The 15,275-nt window shown below is 33.7% G+C and overlaps 1 protein-coding gene across 1 annotated transcript in view; it reads left to right on the top strand.

The window, feature by feature from the left end:
• The window catches only part of LOC124531376 (zinc finger protein Gfi-1b), a 59,414-nt gene that overhangs the window by 15,849 nt on the left and 28,290 nt on the right, over positions 1-15,275 (top strand). Inside the window, exon 2 of the mRNA XM_047105938.1 lies at positions 5,801-5,920. Within this exon, the coding sequence (XP_046961894.1) occupies positions 5,801-5,920 (120 nt within the window). The remainder of the gene's footprint in view (positions 1-5,800; positions 5,921-15,275) is intronic.

The raw sequence follows: 15,275 nt of genomic DNA on the forward strand, positions 1-15,275 counted from the left end.
TATACCACTTATGATTTACATATGATACCGCCAAAAAGCGTTACTTTGTATAATTTCTTAAAGAGTAACATTAAATTATTAAGCATTCCAAAATAAAAATCGGTCTAAAATAAAAATAACATTCTAACAGTAAATTAAGCATCAAGCAGAAATATCTCCTAATGACATACTTTAGTTTAGATTCTTCAATTAAGATATCTTTGTCGATACTCATTTTAATACTAATCAATAAACATCGTTTGTAAAAAATTTGAAAGATATAAATAATGAAAATATTTAAGCTATAGATTAATAACTACTAAACATAACGTAACCTCTTCATGAATAACTAGCTTCTGCCCGCGTCCTTTCATTCGCCCGCGTTTTTAAATAAAATGTAGCCTATGTTACTTGTGGATAACGTAGCTTTCGAATGGTTTTAATTTTCTAAATCGGTCAAGTAATTTTTGAGCCTATTCATAGCAAAGTTTTCCTCTTTATAATATTAGTATAGACAAAGCTTAGTTTAATTTCGTCAATTAAGATAAAAAAATTATAGTAACTGATGATAAAGCGTCATTTGTACCAAAACATGAGACAGGAAGCTGTGATACAATTGGCGCTGAGAGAGACGAATTAGCGCTGCGCCCGCGCCGGACGCCGGTCATTGATTCTCGACCAGTGTTGGCGCCGTTTGGACCGCTTCACTTTTAACATTTTTTATTTCCTGAACCCCTGACTCATGATACTATGATTCATAGATGAATGGAGGTCAGTGTGACAATTTTGTCTCATATGAGCCAATTGTTGAAATATCTGATGCCAACTAAATAAATAAAAAGAAAAATAGTGTATACCGTGTAACCCGTTTCGACTTCAATCGTTTGAATTTATTTGGATACTTTTTAAATTTTTTCTATAGCCAATATGGAATCATCGTTTTTCAACTTATAGTGTGGGAAATAAGGGAAATAAGGATTGATTTTTAAATTAATTAATTGACAAGTTATTTGTACAAATTTTTATCTTTTAAAGAATACTTAAATGTTAGTACTACTCATTGGTCTTCTCTCGACAGAATGAATTTCTAAACAGTGGTATCGTTTTATTTAACAGATATATTGATGAAGCTACCACCGGTTCGGAATAAATTCTACCGAGAAGAACCAACAAGGAACTCAGTTGTTACTCATTTTCAATATTTTAAAATACAAAGTCATGTTAGTTAAATACAATATCCTGAGTTTTCTTTCTTATTTCATTATAACCATAGCTATTTTGAGTAAAACCAATACACACATTAAGTATTCATTCTACTTTACGACAAACACACTAATCTATACATATAATAAAATTCAAGTGTCTGTTTGTAATATTAAATGAGTCCTTTTTTACTCAATGCATATGTTACATACATATGCATTGAATACACGGCACATATTCCAAAATAACATTTTTTACAATTTTTATCTGTCTGTCCGTCTATTTGTTCCGGCTAATATCTGAAACGGCGGGGATGATTTTGACGGGACTTTCACTGGCAGATAACTGATATAATAAGGAGTAAATTAGGCTACAATAATTTTTTTTTTGTTAAATTCAAACTCGTACAAGGTCGCCTACACAGCTAGTAATGCTAATATAAACGTAGCAATATGTCAATTTATTGTATTGATTATCTTTGATTTTTTTTATATGTAAGATACAGAATAACTAATATTGTTTATTCAATATGCTGTCAAATAATAGTCTGTGTCAGTTGATGAAACGAATTTCAAAGTCAAGCTCAGAGTGCCCATAATTCTACATTAGCGACCCGAGCGCGCCGCGCTGGCGCCATCGAATCGGTGTCTTCCTCGAGGATGCAGCACTGATTGTCCTTGCTCTTATCATCCTTATCCTGTTTCGAAATCCGTCCGTCCGTTATTCGATAAATCTTTTCTAATATTTCTTGAGAAAATACGAATTTAGTCGCAATCGATAAATATAGTGCTCATGTATTTCTCTAATTCTATTAAAAAGTAAATATTCTTAATTCAAATAGATTACTTAAAATAAATAAAGCTCGTATCAGCGAAACATAAATGAGGCATATTATTTAATATGAGATTATATTAAAGATAAAAAACGCAGCGCGGATTTTTTTTGTTTCTACGCAGGATATATAAAAAATTAACTTTAAAAATTCATTGATAATAAAAATGGTGGAAAAGAGTAGCTACTGAGATTCATACCGGTTCTTCTTTACATTAATTCAAACGATTCAATAGTACTTTGTAAGCCTACTAGCGACCCGCCCCGACTTCACACAGGTGCAATACTGATACTAAACATTCTACAGAATTGGTTCATTTACATCACATTAGAAACTTCTTTATCAGTGTTTCTTTATTATATTTTCCATGTATTATATACAAAAACCTTTATCTCGAATCGTTCTATGTATTTAAAAAAACCCTATCAAAATCCGTTACGTAATTTTAATGATCTAAGCATACATAGGGGCTGACAACGGTAAGCGACATGTTTTATACTGTGTAATGATGATTTGCAGAAAGAATATTTTGATAGTGATTTATTAAAAAATGAAACAGACTATAAATTTTCCACTCTTTCACTAAGGATTCTAAATTTTATATGATGATATAAATTTGCAGAATTTTTATAAATTTTGTATTTTCTATGATACACTGGCCGCTGTTGGTCCGTTATTATATCGTCACGGTAGCATGCGTAAGCGATCCCGTGGCGTCCGCCGAAAGACGGAGAGGGTACCGCTGGTTTTTTAGTGGGTAAACCCGGTGTGCTTGGGCGCACTCGGCGTTCAGGGCTCCGGGGAGTCCCACACACCCCCCCACTTTCCATCACGTGGGGGAAGCGCGTAAAGCGTTTTTCCAGCGTAATAAAAAAAAATGGTCCGTTATTATATGTGGTCGATGCAGAGGGTAGCGAACAAAAACTTAGTCGTTAACTGTATTGCCACTGATTGTATTAGCCGCACCGCATATTCTTAAAAATCTATGATGTAGATATACAGGTTTTAATTCATATTTATTTTATCAATAAATGATTTGTATTTTGTATTTATTTACTTGGTAGTAGGGCTTTGTGCAAGTCTGTCTGGGTAGGTACCACCCACTCATCAGTTATTCTACAGCGAAATAACAGTACTCAGTATTGTTGTGTTCCGGTTTGAAGGGCGAGTGAGCCAGTGTAACTACAGGCACAAGGGACATATCTTAGTTCCCAAGGTTAGTGGCGCATTGACGATTTAAGGAATAGTTAATATTTCTTACAGCGTCATTGTCTATTGGTGATGATGACCACTTACCATCAGGTGGCCCATATGCTCGTCCGCCAACCTAGGTATAGGTACAATAAAAAAATTATATTAAATAAATATATATATCCGAAACATTTAAGATCCATAGCGAGGTTTCCCTTCAAAATAAGCGTATACACACAAGTGTGTACATTGGCTTTCGCAATGTACACTACTCCGAGGTCCCGGGTTCGAATCCTGGCCGAGTCGGATGTAGACAAACTTCATTAGTTTTCTATGTCATCTTGAGTCTGGGTGTTTGCGGTACCGTCGTTACTTGTGCTTTAGCTACTAACATTGGGATCAGAGTAACGTATGTGATGTTGTCCTATATATATGCAATGCAAATTGTATACATATTTTAAAATAATTAATCATAATTTTCGAATTTGACAAAATGTATACGTTTGACAGTATCCTATCAAATACACGGTATTACACGCAATTAGACGCGATAAATGTATTAAAAACTACGGTTATCGTGTGTCCGCAGCAGTGATTACATAAATGCGTCCAGATAATGATATTATCTTTGAAATTTTCACGTATTGGATTTTATCGTTTTTCAATTAAAATTATGAACGAAATTTTATAACGGTTACGGTTTATTTTTGAAATATTTTTAACTGAACCAAACCAGTTACAACCGGATGTAACCGCTTCAGTGAATACATGAACGTATTTTTTATAATTATTGTTATCTTGTGTTTAAGTAAAGTATGGTTCAAACAGTCTAGCAAATTAGCTATCTGGTGGTAAAAGGTAAATGTTACATTACATGTCATGTTATAGGTAATCAATTTTACCTTTTCTTACTGTGACGTGATTAGCAGTGATCAAGAGAAACTACTGATTTCGTTGCCAGTTCTTCTCGAAAACGATGTAACTTTACAATTAGACCAATAGAGTAATCTAACAGCCGAAGTGCCTGTACTAGCCAATTTGAATAAAGATTTTTTTTTATTCTAATGTATGTTTATTAGAATATTTTAATATTTAATTTATGTCTATATTTACTCTCCTCCTTTCAAACCGAAACACAAGTATGAATTGACCGCGTTTGCATTCAGAGGATCGTAGTTTTACAGGAGATAGGCGCCTTGATAGAGATTTTTTTTATAATTATTTTGTCGAAATTTGTAAAAATTGTCACGTAAATTTTTATGATGATTTAATCACAGCTTATCCAAGCTTATCAGGTAGTAAAATATTTTGATAATCGATCGATTTTTTGTTAGCTGTATAATGTTTTTGTAAGAAAAAACACATACAACCATCACTATGTTTGACGACCTCTGTGATTAAGTGGTGTGTACGCCGGTTTACACGGGTACGCCACTCCGAGGCCCCGGGTTCGATTCCCGGCCGAGTCGATGTAGAATAATATCATTAGTTTTTTATGATGTATTGGGTCTGGGTGTTTGTGGTACCGTCATTATTTCTGATTTTCCATAACACAAGTGCTTTAGCTACTTACAATGGGATTAGAGTATGTGATTTTGTCCAATATTTATACTTATGTTTGATAAACTTGAAAAAAATATTCATAATGCTGTTACTCAGAGATCGATAAACTTAATTTGTATTGCTTCGTGTTGTGCTTGATTAAATAGTAATTAACGCCAAAGATATTTGTACTACCCAGTAATATCTTATTCACTCCAAATAATAGGAATATAGAACAACGTAGTCGTAGTACGAAAACCTTTAAAACAAATATTCATAATGACCAAATTACAATATATTGAAATCTGACATACCCTGGATAAGTAACCGTTCTCACTGATACGGCAGACGATCGCAAATAACATGGGATACTTTGGGTTACTTTATTCACGTCAGTAAAAAATACGTCCTTTTGGTATTAAAAACTTCAATTTATTTTGTGACTTTATAACAAGTGCATATGTCATAAGTACTGATGATAATCAAGCTTGTAATCCATACGAAACAAGTTGTAATCTGTAAATCTCAAGTCCCACCCATATAAAAATTGAGTGATTCACTACTTTTAATTGTTGGATGAAAAATACGGAAGGGCTCATTATAGTAGCGTGTGTATAAATTTCGTTTAATTAATCGTTTGAATAAAGTTGATTCGTTAAATAGTTTCGAGGGTGTCCAGTGGGATGTTCACGAGGAGCGAAGGTTACACATTCTAATCTGAGCAATTAGATTTTTTATGGGTCATATTTTTGATATTTCCTTTCGAAATATTTTAGTCCAAATGTATGGAAGAGAAAGATCTAAAGCCTTCTTGTTGAGTTAAGAAAACGCACAATGTGCTACTTAATATAAACTCACATTATAAATGCGAAAGTAACTTTGTCTGTTGGTCTTTCACAGCCGAACCATTGAAACTAATATGACGAAATTTGCTATGAATCATGCTTCAACTACAAGTACACAGGCTATATTTATATGCTTGTTATTAGGCGACTAACCCATAAAAGGCAAATGCAATCAAGGATATATTTTCATATTTTTATTTGTTCTCAGGAGTGTCAGCGAGCGAGGCGCTTAGAAACGGCCTATGCCAGTCACTGTGGTCGCCGGTGACGCGCCACGAGCCTCGTGTAGCTTCACCTCCCCAACAAATAGACAATTACCCCATTAGAGGTACGATATAACTATATTTCATACATACTAATTAACTTACATATAAAGAACTTTTTGCTATATCTATAAGATTCGATATTTTACGTTAGTGTCATTTTTGCAAGGGAGTATTTAAAGAGGATGAAATGTCTAAAAAAAGAAATTCTCATATCAGCAATGTAAGTTATTAACAACACCAAAACCACACCCAACGGCGACCAAAGGCTTCTACGTTTAATATAAAATCTCATAAGCACGTAGGCCCTCGCTGAATTTCCAATAACATTGGGCGTCAAATCCCACGGCTTCAGATTTGGGCTGACATATCTTATCAGACCGACAGCGCGTATCGCTCGGCAAAATTACGTTTGTTTTATGACTCTGATTTGCCGGCGGCAGCGACAAAGCTGATATCGATATGAATATCGACAGTTTAAACGTTCGTGTTATGATGGTTGTAATTCATATATCGAACACAAATTTTGATATCGGCGATAAGGGGATCGTTGACAAAAAAATGTATTTCGGAACACAGAACATAATGCAACTAATTTACAAAGCACACATTTAACAAGAGATTGTGTACAAATTCCCTACGTTTTTAAATTGTTACGTATCATTTCTAAAATCATGACATTTTTTTAATTATTCATCATAGCGAGTAAATGCGAAAAAGGAATGCAAATAACGTTTGGGGTTAATGGTAATTTGATTCGAGAATCCGGATAGAAAGTAATATTGTCGTCAAAACAAAATATTAGCTTTATTTGCTGACTCTCCTCTGCCCTCGTCTTGGCACGTTGTAAATCGGATTTGGACATGTGTACCCTTGTAAGCAAACATTAGTATACAAGATAACGTTGCGTCGTGTTTGAAATGTATGGATTGTCTAACATTATGACCGTTTCTGAGAATTTCTATTTTTATTATTAACTTTAAATATTGTGCCCGAATAATAATTCTTATGTTTAAATTTCAGTAAATATTTTTCCAAAATTTATCCATTCCACCCTTCAAACGATTGTTAATTTAAATGGAATTAGCCTGCATGTCAATTCCGGAGTCCAGTTCTGAAGCACTTTAAACATAAGGTGACCATAATGCTCGATCAATCAAATGTTGTCCATTCGTGCACGCCAAGTCCCGTCAATATTTACCAAGTGGCTACAACGTCACGACATCGCCCCACAATTTTATTTGCCCTGTTATTCACGTTTCTGTTTGGCCAAGTGTGGCCAAGTCGGCAAAGTTACATTATCCTCTTGTTTAAAGTTTGCGTGACTTAGCGCTATGACAATTGAATTCTGTGTGCCTCATGAATTGTTGAGGGTTTCGTGATTGTTCCGGTATACTGTCGCTTCTTGGAACCATTGGCTTCCTTGTCGCAATTAAAAGTACTTTTATAATTTTCAACTACTTTGAAAATCTGAGTTGATATATGAGTACCTTCTTATTGGTCATTAATCTGGTTTTACTTACGGTATTCATAAAGGAAGGCTTGGTATACTGCTGTCTATAGATGACGTGATTTTGACGCTCTTAATGACAGAAAGCGAAATTTTCTTAAAACGTATGGTATGCGTATAGTTTCTTGGATACATTTTATAAATGAACCTGGAATAATTATATTATGGTGTCTAATGTTTCAAGTGGTAGTACCAGTTTATTCAAGCAGCAAAATATTTGGGTTCAAGCCAGAGCTAACTAAACTGGAAACTAGTTTATGCTGGAATTAATTTAAGGCATTAATATATTTAATAACTCTAAATTAATAGTAGTAAATTAAGGTCTTCAGTCTTTTTTATTGACAGAATCCGTTCCTGAGATTCACAAACAGTTTTAGTCGCTATGTGAAGAATCTAGACTGTATGAAAATGTACAACTAAGTAAACACACATCGAGAAAACTCATTAAGACCAAAACCTTGTTAAGTGAAGATAATCACAAATCTAGGCGCACGCTTAACGATTATTGAGGCAGAATTTAATCTCAAAGATGCCGCGAGCGACATTTCGTCAATGTTTACAAACAAACAGACTTAAATCTACCATTGAATACATAATTACAATACAAAATTCAACCTTATGACACAGTCATTAAGAGAGGTGAAATCGTGTTTAATGGAATCATTAAATTGTTTAGTGTTTCAAACATGAACCGTGCTATTGTTTCAGCAAATAATTCGTGGAAACATTGAAGAGAAATCGGGGCACACACAAAGGTGCCGCCGAGATAGTGTCGGCACCACGACCTCTGATTACATCTTATCACACTAATATTAAAAATGAGAAAGTTGTGTTTGTCCCATCATTACCCTAAAGCAGCACAATTCAAATTTTGGCACTTCGGTACATTTTGTCGCAGTATTCCTAGACTTCTAGAAGAACCTCTTTGACACTTAATAATTCCTTTGGCAATAATAAATTATAATTAGTATTTTTTTTTTCAATTATTTATTTGAATATGCGTTAATTATTTTAAAAGTGAGTTGCAATACAAAAATAACTAAATTTAATTTCAAAAAATCTTTTTAAGAAATATTTAGCCAAAACAGTTCGCAAATTATTTGGTCATCAAAAGAAATATAAACAAATATCAAGATCGTTTTTATTTATCGATTTTAGGATTTAAAAACATCAGTGACGTAGCACTTGCTGACAGAGCCAAAGATCAGGGCGTGAACCTAATCCCGCACTCCATATCACTTGAGGATCGTCTGATGTCGCCGCTAAGACTTGATTTATCTCATATCACCGAAGCTGTCAATGCAAATGCTTGTCTCACTTAGGAGATTGAGATTAGTGACGTAGTGCGTGACGCCTAATTTCAGAGATAATAGAAATGATTCGATGGCTAAATATAGTCAAATTATTTTAAGGTTACGTGTTACAATCGCTGCTTCAAACAAATCAAATAAGTTACAAAGTGACTTAGACGACCTCCGTGGTCGGGTGGTGTGTAACGAAAAAAGAACATTAAAGCCGATAGAACTCCCATGAAATGGTGGTAATAAGTATCATCGTTACCTTACCAAAACAGAAATTGTAAGTGTCTTCGTCATTTGACAATCCTTGCCTTTCTTTTTGTTTTCATTTTATTTTGGATTTTATGTTACATACATAGATAGGTGATAAAAAGCGTGGAGTTGTTGACTTCCAGGCAGGATTGTTACATACACATATAATTGTAATTTACTAACATGACTGTATTTTTAAATGTTAAAAAAGAGTAACTACTGATTTTCTTACCGATTTTTCTCGGTGGATTCTACTTTCCGAACTGATGGTAGCTTCACCTAACATGGTTATTAAATAATTATTCAAAACTGCTTGTAAAAGCCTACTTGTATTAAGTATATTTTGGTTCTGGTTAAAAGACCAATGGGCTACACGATGGTAAGTGGTTTCCAGCACCCATAGACATTGCTGCTGAAAAAACATAGCAACACAATGTGTTGCTACTTTGTGGTAGAGTATAAGAGGAATGGATGATACGTACCTACCCAGACAGGTTTGCAAGAAGCCCAAGTAAATTTCCAAGTAAAACTCTCAAACACGTATGTCATGCCATGCTTATTTTTAGACAATAATTAAAACTCGGTTTAAGTAAACGCCCAGTTAGAAATAATGTCTTGTGTTTATCAACGTTTCAGTGCAAAACAATATAAATTTTTACAGCAAAATATTAGCTTTAATCTCGGGTTTATTGTCGTTACGTCACTTCCTGAGCGAAACGGTGAAGATAAATGGATCATATAGATACAGTTTTGCGCTAATCATGAAGACCTTCAGAATATAGCTTTGATTAATGCCCAGTGAGGGGATTAAACAAGAAATCCATTTGATTAGACCCGAGGTTTACGATAAGCATGATTTTCGGTGTACCGCGGACAAAAGACAAATACGACTACAATTTTTTAAACTGATTAAGGAGGATTTGGTTTTTTTATGATTTTACGATAATGGTAGTTTGTTTTCGTGTTTTATTACGCTTTTAACGTATCCGATTCGGTTTCGAGGCTGGCTGAAGTTTATAAACATATAAAGATAAATAATGTACTATATCATTGTTCATTGTTATAAAAAAAATATTTTTAAGGAATATTAAAGAATTATTTTTTTCGTAAAGGTAGGACTTTGTTCAAGCCCTGAGTAGTTATTACCCACTCATCAGATATACTACCGCCAAACAACAGTATTTGGTATTGTTGTGTTTGAAGGGTGAGTGAGCCAGTGTAACTACAGGCACAAGGGACATTACATCTTAGTTCCCATGGTTGGTGGCGCATTGGCGATGAAAGGAATGGTTAATGTTTCTTACAGCGCCATTGTCTATGGGTGGTGATGACCACTTACCATCAGGTGGCCCATATGCTCTTCCGCCAATAAGTAGAATAAAAAAAATGACGATTAAACGAGGCGAGATTGATTGTAATAAAACTGAAAATAATACTATACCTGTATAGATAAAACTTATGCAAGAATATACAGCGTGTTTCCAAAGTTTAAATACATTATGCTTATGTTAATCACGTGAATTTAACTTATCGGTATAGGACTGACCAGTCGACGCGGAATCGCCCGCCTATTCTTATACTCTATTAATTCTTTTAATTTCCATTAATTGTCAACCCTTTTATTTAATGCCCAACGAAGAGGGTGGGTCAAAGTTATTATACAGACCATTGACGTGACAAATATACATTTCATATTATTTTATGTGTATGAAATATAAACCTATTTCAAATATGGAACTGTTCGCCATTTTCATATGACGTCAAATGATTCGCGACGAATCTATCGATAGTTCGAAATTCAAACCGTGCAAATACAGTATCCTTCTTTATTTCGTCTAAGTCGGATATAACAGGAACACACGTGCGATACCAATCAGGATTATATTGTGTATGTGTGAGTGTGTTATAAAAACACAACACATGCATAAGTATATAATTTATTGAAATTATTTCGTCATTTACGATCAATGATTTCGTTAATCCAAATCGATAAATGGGATTTAGAATGTTATTACGATTGATAAGAGACATTAAAAACGAATGATAACATTTGATTTATACGTATTTTTTTTTAATAAATACTCTGATAGCGCAATTATTAAATAATTATATGTGTATCGATTTATCGGGAATTATACGATTTTATATATAATTATGCTATTTTGGTTTTGGTATTTGAATGAATTTTTTTAAACGTCACGTGTAATTAATCGACTTTAATTATAGATAATTAGGCGTGGTATTGACAATGATACTTTTTGACCTTTTAAATAAAGATATTATAGATGGCGCTATCGATAAAAAAAATTGTGAATGAAGATATTATATACTTACATCTTTGAAAATAAATAATTGAATAAAAGAGGTCTAACCATTACAATTAAGCCATACTTATTTACAGTAAGCTATTAAATTTTTGCTGCCCCAACTGATTTTTGAAAATCAATACGTTAGTTATTATACATATCAACTAAGTTTATTCTGAAATTGAAAGTTTATGAATTTTGTTCTATCGCCCTCATTACGTCGGCTTTTTCCCATAATTAGTATGACTGTGAACTAGATAATATTGCTGTTAGTTACTGGATTAAAATTTGCCGCCCCTCTAAATCTGCCGCCCTAGGCTCCAGCCTACTTAGCCTATTGGTCGACCCGCCACTGGTTATTGAAAATCTATTGAAAATTAAGTAAAGCCAATTCATTATTGTTACATTGCGTAATAACTTATTCATAATAATTATCCATTTTCAATACAAGAAAGGAATAGTCAGAAAACGATCTTTAAACTACATAAGATACCGTGCAGAAACAATAGAGGGCGTTATACTTCCGACAGTAGAGACACCATGCGAATAAAAAAAGAAACTTCCCAGACACATTGGTGGCAGGCTGGCAGCTGTCAAGTCTGTAAACATGATTTTACAATAATCAAAATTATAAAACATGATTTTTTACCAATTAACAATGATCTTATAGTTATCTTCTTTTACTGATACAGCTTGCATTCGACGTTGGTGTCTTTCAAATCTTTGAATTTTTTGATCCAAGTTTTTTATATTTTTTTCACCAGGAAAAATTGTAGGTACATACGAGGGGTGTTGAGGATTTTCGGATTTTCTGTTGCCAGTAAAATGGGCGCTGCAGATGGTGGTATTTTTAGATGGGAACCAGTTATTTGGATGTCTACTAAAAGAAACAACGGTTATAGGTTAGATTCAACGAGCGACGAAATTAAACAAAAAAATTAAACTGTCTTCCATAACAGTTACCCACAAAATTGGTGATTTTTATATAAATAAAATCAAATAGCACTTTTTAAATACTTGGAGGTATACTTACGTGTGTTTTATAACTGCATTTATCCATTTCACTCTTTTATACCTAAGCCATGGCATGTGAGTACTATTAGTAGACAAATAGTAAAATTTTACACCCTTAAAATTGTTTTTGGATGTATTACGGCATCCAGAAATACAACAATACATTTCGATAGCTCAAATTATCAAAAATTAACACGATAATTCAGAAATATTTTCCTTTGTTTGACAGTAGAATTTCTGAAATTGAGGGTAAAAGTTTTGAATATGAGTCACGAGATGGCAGAGTTATCGCTACGCACGGTGCCTATATAAGAAGAACTTTTCAATAATCTTTTTTATAATTAGAATACAGTTTTTAAAACGACAGTTACAATGTCTAAGATGACGTCACATTTACAAACGAAATAAAATTATTTGCAATTGAATAATTCATATTATATTATAAATCATAATTTTAATACAAGAATTTCAATTAAAATTTCTAACACCAAACTCATCGATATGGGTCCGATGAACCCCATGCACTCGTACTTTATTAAAAATGAAATTTGACACGCTCCCCATATAAGTCGGGATCATTGTTAAACATTTAATAACAACCTCTAATCCTGACTAACGATTGTAACGTGACTTTGCATTATGTAATTCCTAATTCAGATAATTAATATTATTAAATAAATGTTATATACCGTTTTGCATTGACAAATACTTCGCCAAGAGACAGTTACATTTTCATTTCAAGTTATAGAGTTCGATATCAACAACAACAGCCTGTAAATTCCCACAGCTGGGCTAAAGGCCTCCTCTCCCTTTGAGGAGAAGGTTTGGAACATATTCCACCACGCTGTTCCAATGCGGGTTGGTGGAATACACATGTGGCAGAACTTCTATGAAATTTGTCACATGCAGGTTTCCTCACGATGTTTTCCTTCACCGCCGAGCACGAGATGAATTATAAAGACAAATTAAGCAGATGAATCAGCGGTGCTTGCCTGGGTTTGAACCCGCAATCATCGGTTAAGATGCACGAGTTCTAACCACTGGGCCATCTCGAATCCTATTAGTTCGATATATCTTACCTGACTACATATTTGTATATGATATACGTAGGCGGATGAATAAATGAGCCACCTGATAGTTAAAACCGCCCATAGACAATGGCGCTGTAAGAAACATCCCTTAATTGAGAAATGCGCCAATGATTTGTGCCTCTAGTTACCAATGAAACTATCGGCATTACTTTACGTTATTTGAAGGTAGAATATCTGATGAATGGGTGGAACCTACCCAAACGGGGTAGCAGAAGGTCTATCACCAACGTATAATAGTAATATGTTGATGTTACTTTGATCAAAACCGTTATACAGTTTATTAATTAAATATCAGGCTGATAGATTTATCCGAATTACTACGTTTTAACAAAGAATTATCAGATCTTCCGTAACATGTAAAGGACAAACAATTTATGTAACATTTATAATCTGTATAATATTTTAAATGATTTTTATCAAATACCGATAGTGATAGACTTAACCTTAATCTGATCAATTTAATTAATGTTTATTTACATAAAACATGTATGTATTTTATTCTAAATATCTGACTGTCATTGTAAAAGGTCTTAAGTACCTTTGCTTTTCAACCTTTTGGTGTTTTCTTTGTTAAACTAATTATTTTTTTGTTCATACGACCTTACTACTATAACTAAAATAGAAATAATATCTAATCAAGCAATTATATACAAGATTATTGTATTGGTAAATTAAATATTTCTTGATATACAACCTCTTTTTTCGAATAAAATAGAATGCATCGCGTAATTTGTGGCCGCTCCTTTTATAATTAAAATTGCATTAGTCTGCAAATAGGTGGACGGTAATGATGCTAATGCACTGTTTGGATAAAAATTAAACGGTAGTTTCGTTTGCATTTTAAAAGACTTAAATAGATTGCGCCTCGTTTGGACTGTACTTGGAAGAAGTCCATAAGGAACGAAATCATTCTTTGGTTTATCTTGAAGTATTTACCTAATGTACGATACATAGAGTATAGTAAGGTAGAGTAACTATTACTAGCCTATTAATTATATAGGCCTATTAATAGTTCATTGGTGGGTAGAGACTTATGAGGAGATGGTTTCATTATATACTCCAATGCGGTTTTGTGAATCCGCGGGGCAGATTCTCATCTTGTCTCGTGTAGATGTCCTCACAATGTTTTTCTTTATCCCCGAGCATGTGATGAATTATAACTATAAACTAAGCACATGAATTCAGTGGCGATGGCGGGTTTGAAATCAAAATAATGTGTTAAGAAGTCTTCTTGATTTTGTTACAGTCTAGAACATCGTTAAATTTATAACATATAAATGGTTTTTTTTTTATTGAATTTGAATGAATTAAAAATATTACTGGCTTAAATAATTTGAAGCGAATAATATCATTGTATTTAGCATCATATCTTCATTAAGCAAGTAAAAACAAGTCAAATAATCGTCACTGTATAATATTATTGCAAAATTATTTAACAAAAACTGGAGTACCTGATTACAGTCCAAACTTTGAATAACTTAAATTATCTCATTACAAAGCAGTACACAATGGAGCTCATAATACCCATCTTTACAGTTCACCCCATTACCCTGAATAGCGACCCATTCAATATTTTGCAAGGCCATGAATTCGAGCATACTGTCGAGGCGGAACAATGAATCCAAATAACCATTAATATGTAATAAATACTATGGGGTAATAAAACCGTGTCGCTTAGGGGACAAACAAACAAGTGTACGGGGGCAACCCTAAACTGCGACTATTGAAAAGTCCGAAGCGTAAAATGTTCGAGGGACTAAGTCATCGCGAACATTGCCGAATTCGGCCGATTGGTTCCGCTCCGAATGACGACAGCTGCAGAATTTCAGATATAGGGGTCGCTCTTCATTAGTGTAACTTGTCTCGTCTCGAGATGGATGTTTGTTTTTGGACAGCGTGAGTCCGCGCTGATGGTTTCTTGATGATCTGCGGATTATTTATTAGAGTTA

The sequence above is a fragment of the Vanessa cardui genome, chromosome 7 (genome assembly GCF_905220365.1).
Source record: "Vanessa cardui chromosome 7, ilVanCard2.1, whole genome shotgun sequence".
NCBI classification, from domain to species: Eukaryota; Metazoa; Arthropoda; class Insecta; order Lepidoptera; family Nymphalidae; genus Vanessa; species Vanessa cardui.